The following is a 23,310-nucleotide window of genomic DNA, read 5'->3' as shown; positions in this document are numbered from 1 at the left end:
TCTTCGGTTGAAAATTGCTACAGTAATTATTCCTAAAATTTTTGGGGAACTAAACGCGCCCAGAGATGAGATGCCGAGCGAGAAAACCAGCCGAGCGAGATAGCGATTCTGTTGGATGATTTTTTTTTTGCCGACTCTTGTATTTTTACCTACTCATCTTCATTTACAGCCTCTTGGAGATGTTTTTGAGTAGGGAGGAAACGATCGGCAAAAAGTTCCACCATTTTCACTTTTACATTTTTTTATCAGAAACGAAATCGATACGATATTTTCGGACACAAAAACGGCGTCGGTATTCCGATAATTTCGGAAACGAAAATATACGATCGAGAACACATCGATAACGATCGAAACTCATGCAAACGATATTTCAAAACGATGAACATATTAAATCATAGAGCATAACACTAACCATATAACTTGACACATCTCATTCGCAAGTAGTAGTGAAGATTTGATTAAGTTACTAATCCAAATATTCAACAAATCCACAATAATTGACGCAAGTTGCATACATAATAGTATGAAACAAAGTTGCATAGAACATATATAACATGTCGGAAGTACATGATTATTATTCATTAACCAAGTTCATAGAGAGATTTAAACATAGATAGAAACATGTCTAGTTGTTTTTCAGTTCTATTTAATTTAACGAAAGAAATTGATTTGCACAAGCTCTAACTCTGTTATTTTTTGTTTGAGAAAGAGCTCTAACTCTGTACTTTAATATTCACAAGCTCTAAACCCGAAGTTCACAAACCAGCCCAACAAATATAGCCAAGACCCAATCCAACAAAACAAACCCTTATATCCTAAGCCTTCACGGTCCATCCATCCTCATCCACTCCACCGTCCACACGCGAGCACCTAGCCGCCGCCCGCGACTCAGCGCTGCTCGTTGCTGCCGGCGGCCGCTTGCACCACGTACCCCCGCCGTCCTGCGAGTCTGCGACAACCCTTGGCGTGCAGCTAGCCAGCGACCCAGTCTCTGCGGACAGCACTAGGAGTGGTAATGGGCCATGATCTTAATGTTCTCTTTATAATTCTACTTGATCTTTAATTTTTTTAGTTTAAAATTAAATAAGATTAGAATCCGATTCTTTAAAGGTCCGGCCCTTAGATTATCTAGACAAAAAATTAAAATCCTTTACCACCCCTACGGAAGACGCGCACGTTTGTTGGTGCTGATCGCCGGCAGCCGCGGCCAGCGGCTCGGGCTGCTTCCCGCGCGGGCACGCTTGTCGCTGCTCGTCGACGACGGCCGCAGCTCGGCGCCCCCCCTCCCCCGCCACCGCGCGAGCCCGCGACCTTCAGCTGCCCCGGCAGCCGGCAGTACGGGATTGAGCTAGCTAATTATCGGCTGCAATTTATCTGGTAAATATGATATTTTCCGAAAACGGTCGAAAGAAGCTCAAATCGTTTTCATTTTCATTTCTGCAAAAAACTATCGATTTCATTTTCGTATTTTCGGTAGCCGATTTCGTTTCCGTTTCTACCCAAATCTCGGTAGAATTTCGAAAACAATTTCTGGTAACCGAAATTTTCCGCTTTACTTTTCGATAAAGACTTGGAAACGGCCGGCCCCACGTTAGTGCTTCCGCACGGCAGGCTGCCAAACCCGTTGCCATCCACGCACCCCACCACCAGCTTGAATCATCATTACGCTGTCCACTGGGCCCTACAACCACCTGACGCCAGCAATCCTTATCTCTAACACTCGTCTCCCTCTCAATCTCCGGCAGCTCAATCTCATCTCTCCCCTCCCTATCGACACCTCCCCTCTCCCCTCCTCTCCGGCCGCCGGATCCCCTCTCCCTCCCCGCCGTCGTGCTACCTTCCTATCCTGTCCTCCGTTGCGGCCTCCCCTCCTCCTCCCCCATCCCCGCAGCCGCCTTCCCTGCACAGACAGAGCAGCTCGGCTCGTGCGGCTTGGCGTGGAACAGGCGCGATGGAGCGGCATGGGGGGCAGACCACTGCCCGGGCGCAGCGACACAGCGGCGCATGCAGATCAGGAGGGGTGTCGAGCAGATCCGGAGGCAGCTGCTCCAATGGCAGAGTCGTGAGGCACTCAGGGAAGGGAAGAGCCTTGGCTCCATCGCCGAGGCCGCCTGCGGGGAGGACCCTAACGCCTACCTCCCGAGGAACGTCCTCTGTGCGTGGATCCGGGCGGCGCGGATCCAAGCGCCGTGTGCAGATCAAGAGGGCGCTCGAGCATATCCGGAGGTGGCCGCTCCAATGGCGAAGTCGCGCTCGGTGGAGGGAGGAGAGGGCAACATCAGTGGTTGCAACTGTGAGCCGCGAGTGGAGATGATTCTGTACCAGATGCGTACGGGCTGTTGGATCCGGAGCTGTACACGGCGCTCCATTGAGGGCGTCACCATGGCCGGCAACGTCGGCGTGCTCCGGCAGCTAGGGGATCTCGCCGAGTAAGTGCTCCTAGGAGGTCGACGGCACGCAGATCCACGGAGCGGCTCGGGCGCAGGCCCATCCAGGCAGACACGGCGGCGCGGCTCCCCATCCTCGGCTTGACGGCGCAGGAGGCCCGATCCCAAGCAACGGCGATGCGCGAAGCTCCACCAGCAGCCTGTGTGGAGTTCTCCCAGCTCGGCGCGTCCTCCCCAGGTTGGGTGCTTTGCTCCTCTCCCCAACCGGCAACATTCTTCTTTTCCTTGCAGCGAGCTTTTCCTCTCCCGTCGATGGCAATTTTTATGCAAAGTGAACAGGCAATTTTATGCTAGCATACATGCATTTTTATGCTAGCGTCCATGCAATTTTCTGCCAAGTGAACAGGCGATTTATGCTAGTTGAATAGGCAATTTTGCTAAGTGCATATGCAACTTATTCTAAGTGAACAGGCAATTTACGCTAAGTGAACAAGCAAGTTAGGTAAATTGCCTTTTGTATAGGTAAAATGCTTTTGTATGTGCTCTGATTTGCTTTTTGTATAAGTTCTAATTTGCCTCTGTATATGTTCTAATTTGCCTTTTGCACAACATGAGTCCCGGAGGAGGTCGTGGGTCCGCTGGACCAGCAAGTCTATTTTGTTTGCGCTCGTACATACTCATACGCTGATCGAACCAACATAAAAGTCAAAGATAAACGATGATGAGTGCATGCAGGAGGCGTGTGTGTGGTGGCGGTAGGCGCATCGGTGGTGTACAGCCTGGACCAAAAGACGAAAACATGCTCCTTTTGCTACTATTCCAAAAATAGAATGGCTGTACGAAAAGTCTATATTACGCAGCCTGTTCGGTTCGCTGGATTACCAGCCGGCGCTAGTTTATTTCCCCTGTAGCTACAGTGTTTTGTGAGGGGAGAAGCGCCTAGTCGCTACAGTGCATTAAGCTGGGAGACGCCACCGGCCAGCCGCTGAAGCCCCAGCTAGCGCTGGCTGGAGTCAGCGAACCGAACAGGGCGATAGCCGGGTCCTTAGGGCAACTCCAACCGAACTCTCAAATTTGAGCCCCTATTTCTGTAAATGAGGAGCTCTCATCCAAATTCCAAGCCCCTACTTCCCTTCCCACTCCAATCGAACTCTTATATACCTCCTTACATCTTATGCACCTCTTTTTTATATTAATATCATGTACCTAACAATGAAAACATTATATATATGCAAATGGTGTTTATTACTAACAATGATTTTATGAATAACTATATTTCCTACGAATATTTTTTAATAAAATTATTTATAACCATTAGTTTTTTAATTACAATATTTAATAATTATTTTTTAAATTCGTATACAACTGATAATGAAAAATTGCAAAAAAAATTGCAATCGCCTGTTGCTCCGGCGGGTGGGGGCGCGGAGCCACGGGTTGCCGGCTGCATCGGCGTGTGCGGGCCGCTGCTCGGACAGTGGGAGCTGGCCGGCTGGAGCTAGGCTCTCTCATCGACAGCTCAGCGCAAGGGCAGGTGGTCGGCCGGAAAAGGAGGACGCGCCGGTGACGGCGGAGCTACCAAGTTCCGTCTCTCTGTCTCAATCGACTACGCGTGCCTTGCACCTGGCCTGGAGATGTCCATGGACGCGCCGGAGCAGCAGCAGTTGGCACCCTAGGCCGGATGAGGGGTCCCGACAGACCTCCCACAAGTGAGAGTCGAGAGGGGAGAAAAGAGGACCTCTCATCCATCGGGTGCCGGATGAGAGCTCGGTTGGAGGTGGTTTTTCACCGTTGAACTCTCAAAATCAAGATGAGAGACAAGATGAGGCATCGGTTGGAGTTGCCCTTAGTTTTCACCCCTACTTTTGAGTTTGTGACTGGAAAACGGACAGAAAAAAACTTTGCCTTGCTTGGGCTGGTCTGGGCTTTAGGTTGATTTATCTGGTCTATCCTAGATCTAGTAGATCTATAAGGCCCACGTTCCGTTGCTCAAAAAGAAGAAGAAAAAAGATAGCCCACGTCCCTTTTATTCTGCTCCGAGGCTCCGTCCCCAAGCAGAAGGGAGAGAGCAAAGAGGCGGATCTCGGCGGCGGGGTTTCCATGTCGACCTGTGGTGTGTATGAGGGGCTGGGGCTCGACGAGTTCATACCGGGAACGACCTACAAGGTGAGAGATTTCTCGTTCGACCCAGGCATGGGCGAGGCGGAACGAGCGGCGAGGACGGAGAGGCTCAGGCAGGAGGCGCTAGAGAAGGCGAGCCACATGGAAGATGTCACTCGAGCTAATCGGCATCAAGCCCAGGCTCGCATCCTCGACTTCGATCCCAAGTAGAACGACATCTACTACAACCGATTGTCCTTCGTCGACCTCGCATCATTCGATCTCGACGAGGAGCGTAGGTCCATCTGATCCCTCCATGATTCGTTCTCAATCTGATTTTATCGATCACCTTTCATATTGGCTTAGGTTAATTGGCTGCTATCTACCACAACAACATAGTATTTTGTCCCAATCAAATTGGATAGGCTAGAGATGAAAAAAGAAACAATGTCCCAAGCAAGATGGGATTGGCTAGAGATGAAACCTAAAAAGAAACAAAGGTCACGGTTCAGCCACATTGATAGCTAGCCTTTTAACTATTCTTTTTAACAAAAAATTACAAAGACTCGGCCCTGCGCCCATTTTATAGCCAGATTTAATTAAGGAGTCTAAGTAGACAAACTGACATGTGGGCCCAGTCCAAGTAATTGAGCCAATTGGCAAACAGTGTTGCCTCAATGGAACCGCTAACAGCGCGCTAACACTATTTCCAAAAGGATCGGACGGCTGAGGTAGCTCCGTTCGAAAAAAAGCGAGCGCATACGAAGGACTCCACTCCACCAACCCACTCCCTGCTCGCTCGAGCAGCAATAAACGATGCAAGCAGCAGCATTTCGCCTCCTCCCAGTTCCAGACGGTGGGGCTGGGACAGCGGAAACCCACCGGAAGCACGCTGCCTCCTCCTCCGCCGAACCCATTGTTGTAGATAATAAAGCCGTTCTACAAGATTCCTCTTTCCTATCTATCAGCAAGTACAAGAAGTGTCTTCTTTTCTGTTATTTGTTTGTCTCCCGCAGCGAGATGTATGCCTACTCTATTAGGGGCTTGGCTTGTTTCGGAATCCACGAGGTTATGAAGTCTTTAAATATTTTCCTCTAATAATAAACTAAGAAAAAAAAGAAGAAGAAGAATTTCTCTGATTTGCAATTGCCCCACCGGGTCAATTTGGTTTGATCAAAAGTTGCCACCTTTGTTTGCCAATTACTGCTTATATTCGATAAAATCGGCCAAATTTGGTTGGACCCAAAGCTTTTACCTTGATTTAATTTGCTATTTACTCATTGTGTTTGATAAAATCGACCAAATTTGGTTGGACCCAAAGCTGCTATCTTTATTTGCGAATCACTCCTTATGTTTGATAAAATCGGCCAAATTTGGTTGGACCCAAAGCTGCTACCTTTATTTGCCAATTAATCCTTATGTTTGATATAATTTGGCAAATTTGGTTGGACCCAAAACTGCTACCTTTATTTGCCAATTATGTCCTTATGTTTCATAACATCGGCCAATTTTGGTTGACAGAAATATTGGGAATCGAGGTGGTCCTAATACCCACTAAACTGAGGACCACACCTAAGACACAACAACTCACTAACTCACTATAGAAGTTGGTTAGTCTTTCAATTTCTAGCAACTTAGTGTATAAGGTCCTTTCGACGGCAGAGCCGCCTTCTCGCTTCTGGGTGGCAGAGACTACGAACAGATGAAGCTGGCTTTCGGGAGTCTTCCTACGATGAAGCCCAGATCCTTTGTGATTCCGAGCAGCAGAGCCAACCTACGATAGATCACAACTCATACATTAAATACTTAGAAACTGGGAGACTAACAATTACAAAAAATTTATTTATTGCAACACAATAGTATTACACAAGAGTACACAACGCACCGTATCTTTGTGGCTAACCTAGCACTCACCCTTCTCACTACTTCCTACCACCATACATCTACCATGCTCATGGAATGAATGGCATGGCAAGAGAGGGGGCTCTATTTATAGGCAAAGGGGAACCATGAGGTTGTGACAAGTGTCCTCCATTCTAGAAAATTTCTAGATATTACAACATTATCTAATTTATTTTATTACCAAGTCTAGACTACTCCATGGTAAATATCTTATTCTTGCATAGTGTGGATCACTTTAGAAGATTACCTTGCCTTCTCTCAACACTCCCCCTCAAGGCAAACTTCTTTTCAATGTTGTCCTACAGACCATGCCGAGTGCCTCTCGAAACTTCTCGAACTTTGCTTTGTTGAGAATTTTTGTGAGAATGTCGGCGGTCTGCTCCTCTGTCTTGGTAGGCACCATTATGATCTCATCCTCATGAACCTTTTCTCTTATGTAGTGATAGTGAACTTCTATGTGTTTGGTCCTTGCATGAAAGACAGGATTTTCTGCCAAACGAATGGAAGATAGATTGTCATAGGAAATCCTTACTTGGTATTCTGTTGGCTGGTGAAGATCCTCCATCAACTGCTTGAGCCAGGTGCTTTCTTGTGCTGCCATTGCTGCTGATCGATACTCTGCTTCAGTACTGGATAATGCCACAATTGGTTGTCTCTTACTGCACCATGATATAGCTCCAGATCCAAGACTGAAGAAGTATCTCGTAGTTGATCGTCGTGTGCCACAATCTCCAACATAGTCGGCATCACAGTATCCCATCACCTGACAATCATTTGGCAATCATATGTTTGTAGCTGATAAATAGCTAAATGGTATTTTATATTTAATTTTTCATAATGACATTGGTAGGTGATTTTTAATTAGACACAGAGGTATTTTAGGCTAATTTTTATCATAATGGCAGTGATGAGTCATTTTTATTTTTCTATTTTTCTCCGATTAACATGGGAATTTTTAGGCCTTGAAAGTGAACGTGGAGGCTCCATTTGTTGGCCAAATAATAAGATAATAAATGTACAGACGCATTGTCGAAATTCAAACATCAAGTATTTTTGTTTTTCCAATTTAAACGTGGTATTTAGCCAAAGCTTTTCACTTGCTAACCTTAGTTTGCTTAGAATAATGGTTACTTTTAAATTTTATATTATTGTAAAACTTTGAGTGAAAATATTTGTTCACATATTTAGTTACGTGAAGAACACTTTGTGAGCGAAAATAATTGAAACATGCCATATATTTCTAAAAACAAATGCTCAAGCATTGATTGACAAAATCAAAAGTGACAATTATTTGAACATGGAGGATAGTGATTTTTACCCTTTTCTCCAATTTCTTTTCACTTCCAACTTTTTTGTATGAGTGGTGAACTGTGGAAATGCTCATAGAGTGCATGCGCAGTATTGTTATTCTTATAGCATATAGCTTTGCATTCTCTTCACGCAATATTAAAGAAGTGATCAACGTTGTATCAGATATGCTCATGTAGTGAGATTCTTTACGTTGATTTTGCCAATCTTAAGATGTGCAGACTAGAATTTTGTAAACATCGGTAGGGGTATGTGTGCCCGTGCATGCACTTACGCTGGTAAGTCTGTGTAGATTCCTGCAATGGTGAATTCTGATTTAAAAATCTAAATTCCATTGCTCAGTTTTTTTTTGAACGAACGGCCACAAGATTGTTCGCCATTTCTATTAGTAAAGAAGGAGTTACAAGTAAGCACTATCAGCGGAGCGAATACATGTTAGGAAAAAGAAACAACTATACATTGACATTGATGTCTGTAGTCTTCCAACTCATCAACTATATGTGAAAAAACAAGACAAAAATTCCAAAAGAAAAAAAACAAATCTGCCACAGGAATCTGTGCAGTTTCTTCAATCAGAAGAGAAGGAAAAGGAGCAAAAAGAAATCCTGCATTTTTCTTCCTACTGTACTGCTGTATGTTTCCTATGTACTAACCATTGAGCCAGTGCACAACGATTATGTGCAGCAATATGCGATGGAATCAAGTCATGAGAGCACCGTCTTGAGCTTGTAGTTCTTAGCGAAGCCGCTGTACACGACGAAATTGAGCGTGCACAAGGCGGCCATGGTCCAGAAGAAGTAGTCGAGATGTCCCTGATTGAGGTCGTCGCAGATCCACCCGGGACTGTCCGCCGTAGTCGTGAACGCCGCCACGATGGCGTAGATGAAAGAGCTCAGGTAGCTCCCCAGCGCGATGGTGAGCAGCGCCAGTGACGTGCACGTGCTCTTCATGGTGTCCGGCGCCTCGGCGTAGAAGAATTCCAGCTGGGCGATGTAGCAGAACACCTCCGCGCCGGCGAGGAAGAAGTACTGTGGGATCTGCCACGCGATGGTGATCTGCTCGCCGCGTGCCGCGCTGTCGAGCCGCTTCATCTCCACGAGCGCGGAGACCGCCATGGCTAGAGCCATGAGGAGCCGTCCGGCGCCCATGCGCTGCAGCTGCGACGGCTCGCCGTCGCCATTAGAAGATAAGCCCCTCACAGCCGGCGCGATCACCTTGCTGTAGAGCAGCACCCATGTCAGGACGCAGGTCACCTCGAACGAGCCCATCGACGCCGCCGGCACGGACACCGACAGGATGGACATGTTCATGACGCTGCCCTGCTGGATGAAGGTGGTGTTCATCTGCGCGTATGCCGAGGACATGATGATGCTGGTGGCCCAGATGGGTAGGAGCCGCAGCAAGATCTTGAGCTCCTCCACCTGCGTCACGGTGCAGAGCTTCCACGACGATCCGGCCTCCTCGGTTATCTCCTCAAAGTCCGACTCGGTGATGATGGCCCCCTTGTCGAGGAATGAGAACTCGCCGGTGTGTTCGATCTTGGGCTGGTTATCCACCTTGTCGCTGACCTCGTAGAGCATACCTGCATCGGCGGGCACCTTGAGGGTGATCTTCCGGCAGGCGGCAACGATGACCTGGCTTAGACGCTTGAGCGGCGTGCCGGTGGGCATGCGGCGCTTGTACATGGGCGTGGCGAGCACGAAGGCACCGAAGGCGAGCGCGATGCAAGCGGTGGAGATGCCGAAGCCGAGGCCCCAGCTGACGTTGTTCTGGATCCACACGATTAACAGGCCGGAGACGATCGGGCCGAAGTCGACGCAGAGGTAGAACCAGCTGAAGAAGGACCCCTTGCTCTCCCGGTCGGTCGCGTTGTCGTCATCGAACTGCTCCGCGCCGAACGGAAGCAGCGACGACCGCACCCCGCCGCTCCCGATCGCGACGAGGTACAGCCCCACGAACGCCACGGTCTGGGCACCGAACACCGAGGAGCCACCCAGCACTGCAGCCGTGGGCAGGAACGCCGAGAAGGTCACGAACATCATCCCCTGCAGATATGGCACGCGGCACAAAGAATCTGTTAGCATCATTGACGTGACCGATCGATGCTCGTTCCGTTGGTCAGGATGAATGATCCAAGACGTACAAGAAGGTAGACGGCGAGGGAGACGAGGATGGTGTTGTAGTTGCCCAAGAAGGTGTCGGCGATGATGGCGCCGAAGATCGGGGTGAGGTAGCTGGTGCCGAACCATGTCGTGACTTTGGAGGCGCTGGCCAAGTTGCTGCCATGGAGGACGGTCTCCAGGTACACGACCAGGTTCGACGAGATGCCACTGAACGCGGTGCTCTCCAGGCACTCGAACCCTGCACGCAGCAGAGGAGGAATGGCATCCGGTGATCAGTACATGTCAATCATAATATTGATCTTATTCTGTACTTGTAAATGATCGTAGTAAAACTAAAATGTTATCTGAAAAAAGTTAGATTTTTTAACATTGAGAGGCCTGCTCACCTAGAACAACTGCCGGTGCCTTGCTGCCTGCGCGTTTTTTATCCTTCAAGAGCGGCACTTGCAGGCTGTCGTCCTGAATCTTTGGCCCATGGCTCTGCAATGGAGAAAATTTCCGCAGATTGTCAGCAACTCAGCAACGAATGAGAATCTGCATATTTTGCTGTCTGAATGTTGAAATGTCATGGATGTGATGTATGCACTAGTATGATGTGGATGTCGTTTGCATCCGTTAGCGCTTGTATGCTTGTCTGACGAGGAGTATTAAAGCGCCAAACCGAAGTTTGTACGCATGTCTTGTTTTGAAAATTTGAAAGCATGTGTTTTAGTAGACACGTTCGAATTCTTTCTTGGAACTTCCTCTATGAAACCTCGTCCTTAAAAAGGGATTAAGTTTATGCGAACCAAAAGGAACTTAAAAACTCAAGTTTTTAACGTGTCTAGCAACTATCGACCAATTTTAGACGTTTTTATATCCCTTTCCCTCTTCACTATCTTAGACTTGGTCTACGATGATGGCGTGCTGCCAGCCACCAACTCCCGTATCCTCATCCCGATGTCCCCGTTCCTTAGAAAAGTTGCATTCGGCGTCGGCATCACCGTGAGGTCATAGAGTAGGCGATCCAGTACCGGGCACTAATAAAAATAGAAACTACTACCTCCGTCTCAAAATATATACATTTGTTGATTTCTACTGATCATGTTTGACTATTCATCTTATTTATAAAATTTATAAAAATATTATTTATTTTGTTATGACATGTTTTATCATCGTATATATTTAAAATAGATCTTAAATATTTTTATTTTTTTCTCAAATTTTTAAATAAGACGAACGATCAAATATGAACAGTCAAAGTCAATAAATATTTATATTTTGGAACGGGATTCTACATCGGCAGTGAGATTCTGTTCACCCATGAAGCGGCTGAAATGCCGCACGGCTGATCAGTGATCACCAACCAACAACGCATCAATGCCGAAACGGCCCTGATCAGTGACCATTCTGTAAAACGAACATGGCGGCTAACCGAGCATGCAAAGGGCTGTGAGAGCTGTGGACCGTTACCTCGGGCAGGAGCGGCGCGCGCTGCTCGCCCCTCTCCATGGCGTCCCCCGCCTTCATGCCGGTCGCCGACGGTCGACGGAGACCTAGCCGCGACCGCGAGCGGAGCGCGAGGTGGTTCTTGCGGGGAAACGCGAGCTTCGAGCTGCAGAGAAAGCCTTTGCGCTCTCTTGACCCTCTGCTGCTTCGTTCGGGCCCCGGCCGCTGTCTTCTGCTCTGCTCTGGTGCGCCGGTGCCGAGCTGCCTCTCTGCTTAAATAGGAAGGGCGCGCGCGCGCGCACGGAGGCAGTGAGGCATCGTCCCGTCCCGGCACGTGATTGATTGGTTGGTGAGCTCGGGGTCGGGGGGATTCGTTGGGTGTCGCCGTCCGGCCGTCGCCGCGCGTAAACTAAATCGCGAGACGTGCGCGGCCGAGAACGCTTCAAAACAGCGGGTGGGTTTCTCCCCCATCGGAACAAGGCATACGAGACGCGGGGGGGGGGGGGGGGGGGGGGGGGGGGGGGGGGGGGGGGGGGGGGGGGGGGGGGGGGCGTCTGCCTGCTGCCTACACTGCACGGCTGAACTTGAACTGCAGGAGGTGACGCCGCCGACCCGGGTAGAATGGTCGCTGCTGCTCGAGGAGCCCCAACTTTCTACGCAGTAGTAGGTGTGCTGTGGTTGGGGTTGAGGACTTGACGGTGGCTGCAGGCTGCGGCATGGGCGAATTGGCATGTACGGCTCCTGATAAGAATTGTCCTCCTTGGTGCGCGCCGGCGGTGGGTTCGGTCTTTGGTCAGATGCCACGTTGGCCTGGGCGGGGGCCACGTCGGATAGTGTTTCTGTGCGTATTCTGATAGCTTCAGACACGTGGTGTTTTACTTTGACACTTTGGCTTGGCGGCAGGAGAGGGAGGAGCCTACAACACTAGTACAGAACTTTGTGGCCGCCTGCTGCCCAACCCAGGCCCGGCCCTGTAGTAGTAGCAAGCGGGGCAGTCGCCCTGGCCCCCCGGTTTGAAGGGGCCCCATCACGTATACATGTAGTGTACATAAGAGCTAAATTGTGATATCTTTTTAGCTTGTTACAAAACAAGTGAGCACCATCGATCAACTCCGCCCAAACTCATATCAGCCCATTGATAGCCTTGGCCCTTGAGGCGGCCATCCATCTTCCTAGCGTACAGACTGCTGGCGTATTGTCAAAGCCACCGAGAAGTCGGTCGCCTGTTCGCCTCCTCCTCAGTGCCCCGCATCCCGCAATCCGCACCGCAGACCGCACGGCCGCACCGTGATTGACTGATCGCAGATCGCCTCACGCCCTCGCCCTCAGCCGATCGATTTCCCCTAATGCTTGAAGGTAGGAAGCTTCGATCCTAAATTAATTAGCGCTCGATTTAGCTCTAGTAAGATTTTTATTTGTTTAGAATAAAGGGATTAGGGATGCAAGTTCTTGTAAATTTTAGTTGTGCTCTAGTTTTGAGCCACTTGTATTTTTTTCTTCATCTTAATTTCCAGGATCATGATTTCGTGTCGAGAAATTTGCAAGTTATATTTTTGGTGTAATGATATAACACTATATTTCACCATATAATTTTTATAATGCATTGAAATCAACTTTTGCAACTGATGTAGTTAGATGCCTATGTCAATTAGAGGCCTCTAATTTTGGTTTTGCTTCGGGCCCCAAAAATCACAGGGCCGGCCCTGGCCCAACCCAGTAGTTCGGTAGGTGCCAAAGTGACAGGATATGGCTGATGGCTTGGTCAAGGGATCAAGGCTACCAAATCCCGAGGGTCGGGCTGGTCGTCCAAAATTAATGACGTGACAGGGGCTGCGGCTGTGATCGGAGATTCGAGACCGCTCATGTTGTTAGGTGAGTTTGAGGATTGCATGCGCTACTATCATTGCCGATATCTTCACTTGCAAGTTGTATAAAAAAGGTATAAAGGCGAGGAAAGTTTTTTGTCGCCACTTCGGAATTACCTAATACTCCCTCCATTCTAAATTATAGATCATTTTAATAAATCTAGATATATAATTTTTACTATGCATCTAAATAAACATTGTGTCTAGATACATAATAAAAATATGTATCTAGATTAGCCGACCTATAATTCGAAACCCTCAATTAGTTTTACTAGCCTATCAACTCGTGCTCTCGCACGTGCTAATTAGGATTAATATAAAAACAAGACTTATATCTAATAACTATAATGATCTATCTCACACCCTCTTTCATCTATTAGTTATTATAACTCATACTCTAAAATGCATATTTATTATTATCTAGTTGCAATAGATTTCATTTAGCATCACACCTCTATGATATATATTTACTTGAACCATCTATTCTGAAATGTTATTCTTATCTCTTCATTATACATGAATACATAGTGACAGATATCTTGGGTCATATTTTAAATGAACAATAACATAAATAATTTATTAATAGAGATGAAAATAGTAATTTATAATTTTATATTGATGTAATTTAATACTTTATTATAATTATATAATTTAGATTCAGATTTAGATGTTACTTTAACTCTTAATAATGATATAATTGGATAATCAACATGCAAATTTAGCGAGTTATTTGTATTAATTTTATTATGTCATAGGTGGGTAATTTAATTTTTATATAATGGCATAGGTGGGTAATTTAAATACATGTTTAGGGGGTCACTTTAATCTATTTTCATAATGGCAGATGTGATTAATTTATTAGAAAAAATAACAAATCGAATAACTTTTATGATTATTGTTGTCGGATTGATGGAAAGATGTTTCTAATTTTTATAATATTTTATATCTTAGAGTGCCCAATTAGAATTCTAGTTGGACACTCTAAAACAGTATGATTCAAAAAAGCCTCTAATTAATAGATTCTTGTTCAGCGCGTCCCCCCCCCCCCTCTCTGTGACAAAGTGCATCAGTTTTTCTCAACCCTATTTTAACTAAGAAGGCGTTTGGACGATATCCCTTTCGTGCCATGTTAATTATGGATTTGTGGTCTTGTTTGGAGAACTATCCCATAGTTATTTTTTGGGCTATTCTTTAACCCATAGAAATAGCCCTCCACCAAAATAATCCTTGAGCTGTTTGGATTCAAGAGTTATTTGACATTTAATGCACTTTCATAATCATTGCAGCCCCGCTATCTTTCTTATGCTGCAGTGGACCCCACTTAAAATAACTCAAATATCACCTCTTGAGGGAGATAGTTTTTGAGGTGGGTTATTTCTAAATAGCCATAAAATAACCCACCTGTTTGGCTCTATATAGAGTTATTTGGGCTATTTGAAGGAGGGATAAAAATAACCTATGAATTCAAACAGGATCTATGTTGACAATTGAGGAGGTACGGATAAAAATAGAAAAGGTTCAGCATAGGCTCAGCCAGCATGATCTAGTGACTTGTTATTTTCTTTGAGGGAAGTGGAGACTTCTTGTTGCGTGGACATATTCAAAGAAAAGATTTGGACAATTTGCAAAAGTTTGGTCACTGTCAAGTTTAGGTTTTGGTCCCTGCATTCAGAATTTTGTGCGGTACCTTGGAACATGTATCTCCGCGTAAGGGTGAAAATTGTCTGTTGTCCACACAACACAAGACTATTGGTCGTGTCTTCTGATAATAGAAATTTTAAAACAAGTGAAGGAACGGTAAATTCCGGCAAATGCAAAATTCGAAGAGCCTTCTCATTAGATCACAGTACCATTATGATGTTGTGGTTAAGAAATTTCGGCATAATGTTTGGGTATTTATACAATAACCAACACGCGGACTTGTAGTTTTCAGCAGTTAGTAGTTCGCAACGAGTTAGAAAAACAATGCCCCATTTCTACGTCAATCCCGCAGGCAGCACGGAGGAACCTTGCCGTGCAACTTCCTCCCTCCTCCCTCTCCTTCGTGGAATTCTAATTTACGGTCGACCGTGTGGCAGAACCAGTTTAAATTATACCAGTTTGAGTGCACTAAATATTTAAAAGCATTTTAACTGATATAATCACTGGTCTATCGGGTAAAATCCCGATAAAACCACTTGATATCGGATCGTAACACAAGTATACATCCCGCACGAATGCGAGTCAGAGATACAACAATCCCACAATATTTTACATCACATAGATAAGGATATAATTTACATCAGAGTGAGGCTAGAAAGTTGAAGTTCTAGCTTCTACAAATTTATTGAGAAGAATCTAAAAGAGGTAAAAGTAAGCTATTCTTACTTTAGAAGTTCTGCAGCAGAAAGAAAATACGACTATACTAACGTAGTAGGGTTGATGTCATGTTAAGCCCATACATGACATCATTCAGCCGAGTTCTAGCTGGTCGAAGATGGATCCCATTCCAAATACCAGTCAGGAGGTAAAACACTAGGCCAAGTCAAACTAGTATTTGGGTCTTCCAAAGTTATTCCTGAAAACAAGGCCACAAGCAAGCCTGAGTATACCAATACTCAGCAAGACTTACCCATCTAAGGGTATAAAAGTATATTCCTCTAACTAGACATGCAGGGCTTATGAAGGCTCTGGAGTTTCTTTTGCTCAAAAGCAACTAAAGGTAGGTCCTTAATTTCAAGTTTTAGCTTTCAGGTTCTAGTTTCATTAACCATTCTAGATTTGCACCTATCTATACAAGCATGGTAAAGAAATTATTTGCATCCAACAAATTGAGTATCATCATTGTTCCACTTCTTACTCTATGTGGCAAAGAGATTAAGCAGTCTCATTCATCGTGAGAAGCGGACGATTCTGAATCGAATTCAACCTTGCAAGGATAAACCTAGCACACACGCTTGAGGCACCGTCGAGTCACTCTCAAGCAACCTTTGGCTTTTCATTCCGGTTCATGGATCAGGGCCACTCTCCCCAACTATAGGGCACTCACCTCGTCCCTCAAGATAGGGCACTCAACTCGTCCCTCATAGTCGTAGTGTAGCACTATGAGTTTTAATATCCCTTATCCCTGTTATTCATCTTATCCCTAAGAGAGAGTGGGAGGTATGTCCACTTGCCGGGCCGAGAAGTTACTAGGCTTGCCGCGTACCATATTTACGGCATGTAGCTAGTAGTTTCAAATGCTTAACCACCGCTACCACACACTGCGGCCTTAGCAAATTCATGTACACAGACGGACTTCAAATGAAGAGGTTGACCAAATCCGTCCATGGTCCTTATAGTGATTGCAGAAAGTAAACAATCAACTCTATAAATCTCGCGAGAGACAGGAAATCCCTCGACTTTTACCGGTCCTATTAGCATAGCATCTAATCGAACTCTATTTCTAGTGTTCAAACAATAGGTACCTAAGAGTATGCATCTAGGTTCTCAATCAACTCCAATAACTTAAATGCACAAGACAGTAGGTATAAAAAGTTGCATAAAATAATAGGATAATGCACCGAGGCTTGCCTGTAGTGATGTCTATAGAGTTAGTGGACTTGGGTTCTTCCAAATCAGAGTTCGGAGCTTCAATTAAATCAACGTTGGCCTGAGCTTCGAAGAAATCCCCGTCTGGTTCCTAGATGAGCTCGTATGTTCCGTCTACTAGCGGGATGACTTCTATATGCAATGCAATAGTTGGTAGTGGCAGAGATGGTCAGATATGTAAGAGAGAGAGGACTAAATAACTTGACTTGAGTTCTACCCCTCTTCCTCTATTTATGGCCACTACATACACATAGGGGAACCACACCCATAGATTGAGGTTTTGCCCACTGATTACAAGCAAAACTATTTGGGACTCAAATGGTTTTTGGCAAGACTTAGGGCTTAAGTTTTGGCTAAACTTGAGGGCCAAGTTTCTAACAAAACTTGGGGCTCAAATGGTTTTAGCAAAACCATGGCCTTAAATGGTTTTTGGCAAAACCATTGGCTCAAATGGTTTTTTGGCAAAACCATTTGTGTTTCAATGGTTTTGATCTCAACCTTCAATTTATGCTTTAACTGCTGAGAGATTGAAAAGGGGTTTGAACTTTTGCAGAAAGGACCCTGGAAAGATTTAATTCAAGCAATCAGGTCCTTGGTTCAAGGAAGAAGAAAACAGGGGAGGAGGCCAGCCGTGTTCCGGCGGCGCTGGTCGCCGGCGGCGGGGGCGGCCGGTGGGCAGGGAAAATCAGTGGCGGTGGCGCTGCCAGAGCTCCGGTGAAGCTGGAGGTAGGGGACGAGTTGGAGGACTTGTCTGCAATTTGCAAAAAGTTCAGTGGTTGAAGTGAAAACTAAAATTTGCCACTGAACTAGGGCTCAAATGAAAAAGTGTCCAACATGAAAATTGTTCAATTTTTCAAGATCTACAACTTTCATATTATGCAAATTTGCACTAGGTCAAAGGATTTTTGAAATATTTCTAGAAATTCAAATAAACCTTATTCCATTAAGGAATAATACTTTTAATAGCAAAATCTCAACATTTTTGGGCTAAAATGGAATAATGCTACCAAAATAATTATTATTAGTATATTTGCAAGAAAGCCCTTCACAAAGTTTGAAAATACTTTCTAAGTCAAAACTTTTGCAAAAAAGGAGCTTGAAATTTTCTAAAATTACAGAAATACCCCTAATTTTGCACTACAAATTTTTAGCAATCAAACATATTTTTCACACACTAAGCTTTAATTTAACTACTAGACACCTGAGGTGTCACAGACCGTAACCGTAAGTTTCTATTCGCACGGTCTATTTCCATCAACCGCAATCTTTCTCTTTTTGGTATTTGTACACCCTCCTCAATAATTGTCTTTTCAAAAAAATATTTATCGCTTCATGACAAAAAAGAGTTTAGAGAATTTTTTCAAGGAAATATGTGGAGAGAACTGGAAACTTTGATGAGAAAGAATTTGAAAGAGAAAAATTTAAGAAAAAAATAAAGAAAAATCTTTTGCATTCAATATAAAAATAAGTTTGGGAAAAAGTTTTGTAAAAAGAAATGTTTAGTGAAACTTTTCAGCAAAAAAAAAAAGAAAAAACTCACACGAATTAATGTTTTGCAAAATGTTTTGTAAAAATCTTTTGCTGCAAAAATAAATTGTTTTTAAAAATTGTGGCAGAACCGGCCGAATTAATCTGGCTTAAGTGCGCTAACCATCACCATAAAAGTAATCCCAGCTAACACGCACTTCAAACGGAGTAATCCGGCAGTGCTGTCGGGTAAATCCCGAAGAATCCACTTATGCGTCGATCGAAACCCAAAGTTTACATACAACTCACACGAAGGTGAGTCCAAAGAGTACAACATTTCACAAATTCTTACATCACAGAGTCTTAACTTAAATATTACAAACCAAGTTCGAAATCTCAGAAAGGTACTTGAGAGTCACACTTAAAGTAGTTCAGAGTTCAACTGCAGCGGAAATAAAGCGAGTTCTAAACGACGATACAAGATATCATGATGAAGCCCGTACATGACATCACTCGGCATTGTCATCGTTGGCTGGAGTCGGATCCCACTCCACCGACCAACCAGGAGGTAAAGTACACGGCCAAGTCAAGCTAGCTATCTGATCTTCAAACGTATCACCTGAAAACAAAGTTGAGCCACAAGTAAGGCTGAGTATACTAATACTCAGTAAGGCTTACCCGACTAAGGGTATACTTAGCTCACTAACTGGACATGCAAGGCTTTTGGCTGGTGGGGTTTGTTTCGCCAAAAAGCAACTAAGAGTAAATCCTTTATTTTTCGATTTTAGCTTCAAAATTCTAGTTCAATTAACCATTCTAAGTGAGCATCTATCCATTAGCATACATGGTGGAAAATAATTATTTTTCATCATTCAATCATATTCATCATCATCATTGTTCCACTTCTTACTCTATGTGGCAAAAGGGTTAAGCAGTCTCAATATCCGCGAGAAACGGACGATTCGAATCGAATTTGTTAAACTGGCCAGACAGACCTAAACACACGCATGGGGAATGAAGTCACCCACGCGACTTTTCCCCTTTTTCCCCAGGCATGGAACAGGCCCACCGCCCTAGGGTGCCCAGCACCCGTGCGTGAACAAAGACCAGACAGTGGGGAGTATGTTCCACGGCCGGTTCCATCAGGTACTTAAGCTTACCGAATACCATATTCTCGGCATGTGGTTAGTACGTTCAAACGCTTAACCACCACTACCACACACTGCGACCTTAGCATCTTTTCACTAAACAGACGGGATATATATCGTACCATGGCCCCGTCCATGGACCTTATAGTTGCAACATGAATTAAATATTCAACTCCTATAAGCTCGCGAGTGACAGGAAACCACTCGACTTCTACCGAACCATTAGCATATCTATCTAGCGACCTACACATACTAGTGTTCAAACATAGGTATCTAGGATCATGCAACTAAGGTTTCAATCAACTCCTTTAAACTTAAATGCACAAGTATATAGAAACAATAAGTGGCATAAAGTTGAAAGTAATAGGTCATGCTCCGGGGCTTGCCTTCCTGGGCGTAACTAGCCTTGGGCTCTTCCGAAACTTGGTTCGGGTCTTCAGTGGCTTCAGTTAGACTCACTTAAGCTTCACACTGCTCGCTCTCGGACTCCGGCACCAGCTCGTACGTACCGTCGGCGAGAGTAGTCAAATCTATATGAGATGCATATGCGTGAGTTGTTTTTGTTGGAAAAGAAACATCAAGCACTCTGCTACAAGTTTGCACTCCAACAAGCTCAAATAAAGTTGTACAACAATTTAGTTATAAATCACTGGGGCAGTCGTTTATCGGGTGTAACTTAAACTGACTAACCTCATCAAGTAAGTGAGGGTTTTGTTATTTTTAGAAATGATTATTTTCAAGTGCAAGCATGGAATATTCAAAACAGATGATAGGTATAGTTTCTAAAGATGGAATTTTTATGGAGAGCCAATTACTTAAGTACAAACCTACCACAAAATTTTAATATATTTTCATTGAGCATATTAATTATTAAAAATACATTAAACAGATACTGCTAGGATCAATATTCATTTATACAGAACAAACCATACTAGTAAAGATGCTACAATTTTTAATGAGTGCTCCTAAACTTATGCTAAGTCTACTGTAAATTCTTCAGATTTAAAGGAGCAAGTAACAGAGCATGATAAATAGGACAAAATAATGCTACATTAATCAGGTTTAATTCCTACAGACAGTTATAGCAAGTTCTAGAGTCTCATCTTTTACCAGCATGGTTCTATACTCATGGTTAACCCATAGAAAAATTATTAGAATTTTATATGTGCAGAAACTATTTTTCTTGAATTAGCACATTTACTCATGCTATTAATTTGTTGGGCCAGTTACACTTAACTAAAAAGTTCCAAAATTTTTCTGCTATTACTATACTATGGCGTAGATATACTGTATAATTTTCGGCTTAATAAACATACCATAACAACTTTAATAAATAAAACTACTTAACCTAGGTATAAAGCAAGACCTAAATAAACCTATAGCTAGGCATGATAACTGACTATGAAACTTTTACACAAAGCTACACTTAAAGTGTCTAACTCACTGGACAAAGATGGCTACTAGAACATGCATAGAACTTGAGATACAATAAAAGATACCTATTTTTGTATTTTAAATAAAGCAAAAACTATTGAGCAAATGAAAAAGTGTATGTAACAAAAGTTGTAGATCTATTTGCAAAGATTCTAGAACAGTTGAGATTGCATTTTTCCGATTTTTCTGTAATTTATAACCGAATTTACAAATTTGCTATTTTTGAAAACAAAAGAAAAAGAAAAGGAAACGAGGCTTTGCATCCAGGCCCCTAGAAGATTAAAACAAATTGCAGAACGGCCCCTGGCCGGAGTTGAGCAAGGAGGCAGCTCGGCCGGCCAGAATCCGGCGAGCTCGCTCGCCGGCGGCGAGGGCGGGGGAGAGGCAAGAGGAGGGTGAGGGCTACCCTTGGGTGGCTCGGGTTGGTCTCGGGGTGGCAGGAGGCGGCTCGCCGGCGTGGAGCAGGGCCGGCAGCCGGTGGCGGACGGCGGCAGCGCCGCTCCGGCGGTCCGGGGCAGAGGCGAGCGGGTCTGGGAGCTTTACTACGGCGAGGGGAATCGTGCTGCGGGGTCCATTTGGGGCGAGGAAGGGCAGAGGAGGGGGCTCCGCGTGGAGTTTGAGGCGGTGGCACCAAGGCTCCTTTTATAGGCGGCTCAAGGTGAGGGAGGAGGGAGCTGAGCGAGTAGGTAGGGACGAGGCTGGGGCTCGCGTGCAGGGACGGAACTGGGCGCGGCCGTGTGCGGGGTTGGTGGTGTCGCCATGAGTGGTCGTCGAGCGGCAGTAAAGGCCGGGGCAGAGACGCAGCGAGGAGGGGGTTGGGGTGCCGCAACGGTGACGAGACGGAGCGAGTTGCAAGATCATCATGGAAGGCCATGATTAGGAACGTAGCGAGGAGGAGAGGCGACGTTGACGCGCGGTGGCAGGACACGCTCCTCCGCTCTAGCTCGGGCTCAACAACGTGCGTGCGGGAGCTCGGCAGCATCTGGTTATCGTCATGTCCTCATCGTTCTCCTGTGGTGTGTGGTGGCCAGGCATGCGGCAGCAGGCGGCGTCGCCACAGCGGCTGCCGCTCGGGCCGCACTGGCGCCAGAGTAGAACAGAGGAGGGAGAGAGAAGGAAGGGAGAAAGAGGGAGTCGGTCAACGCGGGTTTGACTACGTTTAGTTCAAAATTTTCTATTTAAACATGAAAAATTTTGAATACGGAAGTTGCAGTAAATTTCAAATGCTACAACTTTTGTTTCAGGCACAAACCTGTTTGAAAACCAAACCAAGAGTTAAATTTAAATTCTTGACAAGTGTGCATTATTGCCCTATTTGAAACCAAATTCAAATTTTTCTTAAATTTTTGTATAGCAACTTGAAAAACTTTGAACATGAAAGCTTTTTCAACATTTAAAACCCTACAACTTTGGTTTTAGGCAAAAGTGTATTTGAGCTATGTTTTAGAAATTATTTCTCAAAACATATTTGTTTAAAATTTGAAAGACAGTTTAAATCTTCGAAAATGGTGATTTAAATAACTCGTCATATCATGTGCAAAATTTCATGTTCGCCTATTGACTTCAACTAGACTTTGGTTGATCATGACGTTAGTGGAATGTCTAATCAATTTCATATGCAAACTTGCATCAGTTTAAAAGTTATTTAAAGTTTTCGACCTATGCACATAGACACATAGACACGCAGACACTCAGACATTTGTTTCAAAGTTTTCGGGTTAAAGATGCATGATTTGGTGCTAACAACCCTGGCTTAGCTAATTAAACACCTAGGGTGTCACAACCTACCCCCCCTAAAAAAGAATCTCGTCCCGAGATTCAGGTGAGTGAAATTAGAGGGGAACGTGTGTGTTCCTTGGAGTGAGATTAGGATAACACGGAAATTTTTAGTGTAGATAACTTTCAGTGTCCCTCATGGCTTCGTCTTCGGTATGGTGACTCCTGGGAATCTTATACTTACATAATTGAATAGTGGCACTGGCACATGCATAGCATGGGAAACAACGTGATCAACTCTACTACTACTTGAGGAGTTTTTAACCCGAGATCTTATTATGTGGCATAAGCAAGGTTTTCTCAAGACATTCCTGCTCAAAGTCACTTTTATTTTAATGGAGTTGATATTTGTTTGAGAAAGATGCACACTTGTTCAATGCCATGATGTATTATGGACATGCCAACATGCAAGGAGATTGATGATACTATGCGGCAGCTTATGGTGTAACTGTGTTGTTGCAATTTGCTAATGCTCCCATGGAATGCATATTTGTGATGATGCAATACACGGATGAGATGATCTATGCTTTGATGAAATTATGCACATGGCGTGATGCATTTGTCATGATGTCAGCTTGATGATGTGTAGGCCATGATGTATAATTGATGGTGCACATGTTGCAATGCAGGTTAGCGGCCCAGAGAGTTATGCAAGCATTCACTATTTTTGTTGGCCTGAAACAGAACCCGAGTCAACACATTATGCAAGTTGCGAAAAATTAGATTGTCGCGGAGTTCCTGTCGCGGACTATGATACCAGCGCGCACCTAGTGACACAAGCGTATGGCTGCAGCACATACGA

At 44.8% G+C, this 23,310-nt stretch overlaps 1 protein-coding gene across 1 annotated transcript; it reads right to left on the bottom strand.

Annotated features, from left to right (window-relative positions):
* Positions 1-8,132: 8,132 nt before the first annotated feature.
* On the bottom strand, positions 8,133-11,479 carry LOC120656906 (protein NRT1/ PTR FAMILY 8.3-like). The gene is made up of 4 exons (XM_039935133.1): positions 11,273-11,479; positions 10,207-10,300; positions 9,841-10,058; positions 8,133-9,742 (listed from the first exon to the last, which is right to left on the bottom strand). Exons 1-4 carry the CDS (start codon positions 11,327-11,329, stop codon positions 8,402-8,404), a joined length of 1,710 nt encoding a protein of 569 aa, XP_039791067.1. The 5' UTR covers positions 11,330-11,479; the 3' UTR covers positions 8,133-8,401.
* Between the last annotated feature and the right edge of the window lie 11,831 nt (positions 11,480-23,310).

Source organism: Panicum virgatum, chromosome 1N (genome assembly GCF_016808335.1).
Source record: "Panicum virgatum strain AP13 chromosome 1N, P.virgatum_v5, whole genome shotgun sequence".
Classification (NCBI taxonomy): Eukaryota; Viridiplantae; Streptophyta; class Magnoliopsida; order Poales; family Poaceae; genus Panicum; species Panicum virgatum.
This window is presented reverse-complemented; position numbering and strand designations above follow the sequence as displayed.

Bases quoted from the DNA above. Each gene is read 5' to 3' on its own strand.
- LOC120656906 (XM_039935133.1), bottom strand. From the start codon at position 11,329: ATGAAGGCGGGGGACGCCATGGAGAGGGGCGAGCAGCGCGCGCCGCTC. The intron at 10,301-11,272 runs GTAACGGTCCAC...TCTCCATTGCAG, and splicing joins GCGCGCCGCTCCTGCCCGAG to AGCCATGGGCCAAAGATTCA. The intron at 9,743-9,840 runs GTACGTCTTGGA...CCATATCTGCAG, and splicing joins CCCTCGCCGTCTACCTTCTT to GGGATGATGTTCGTGACCTT.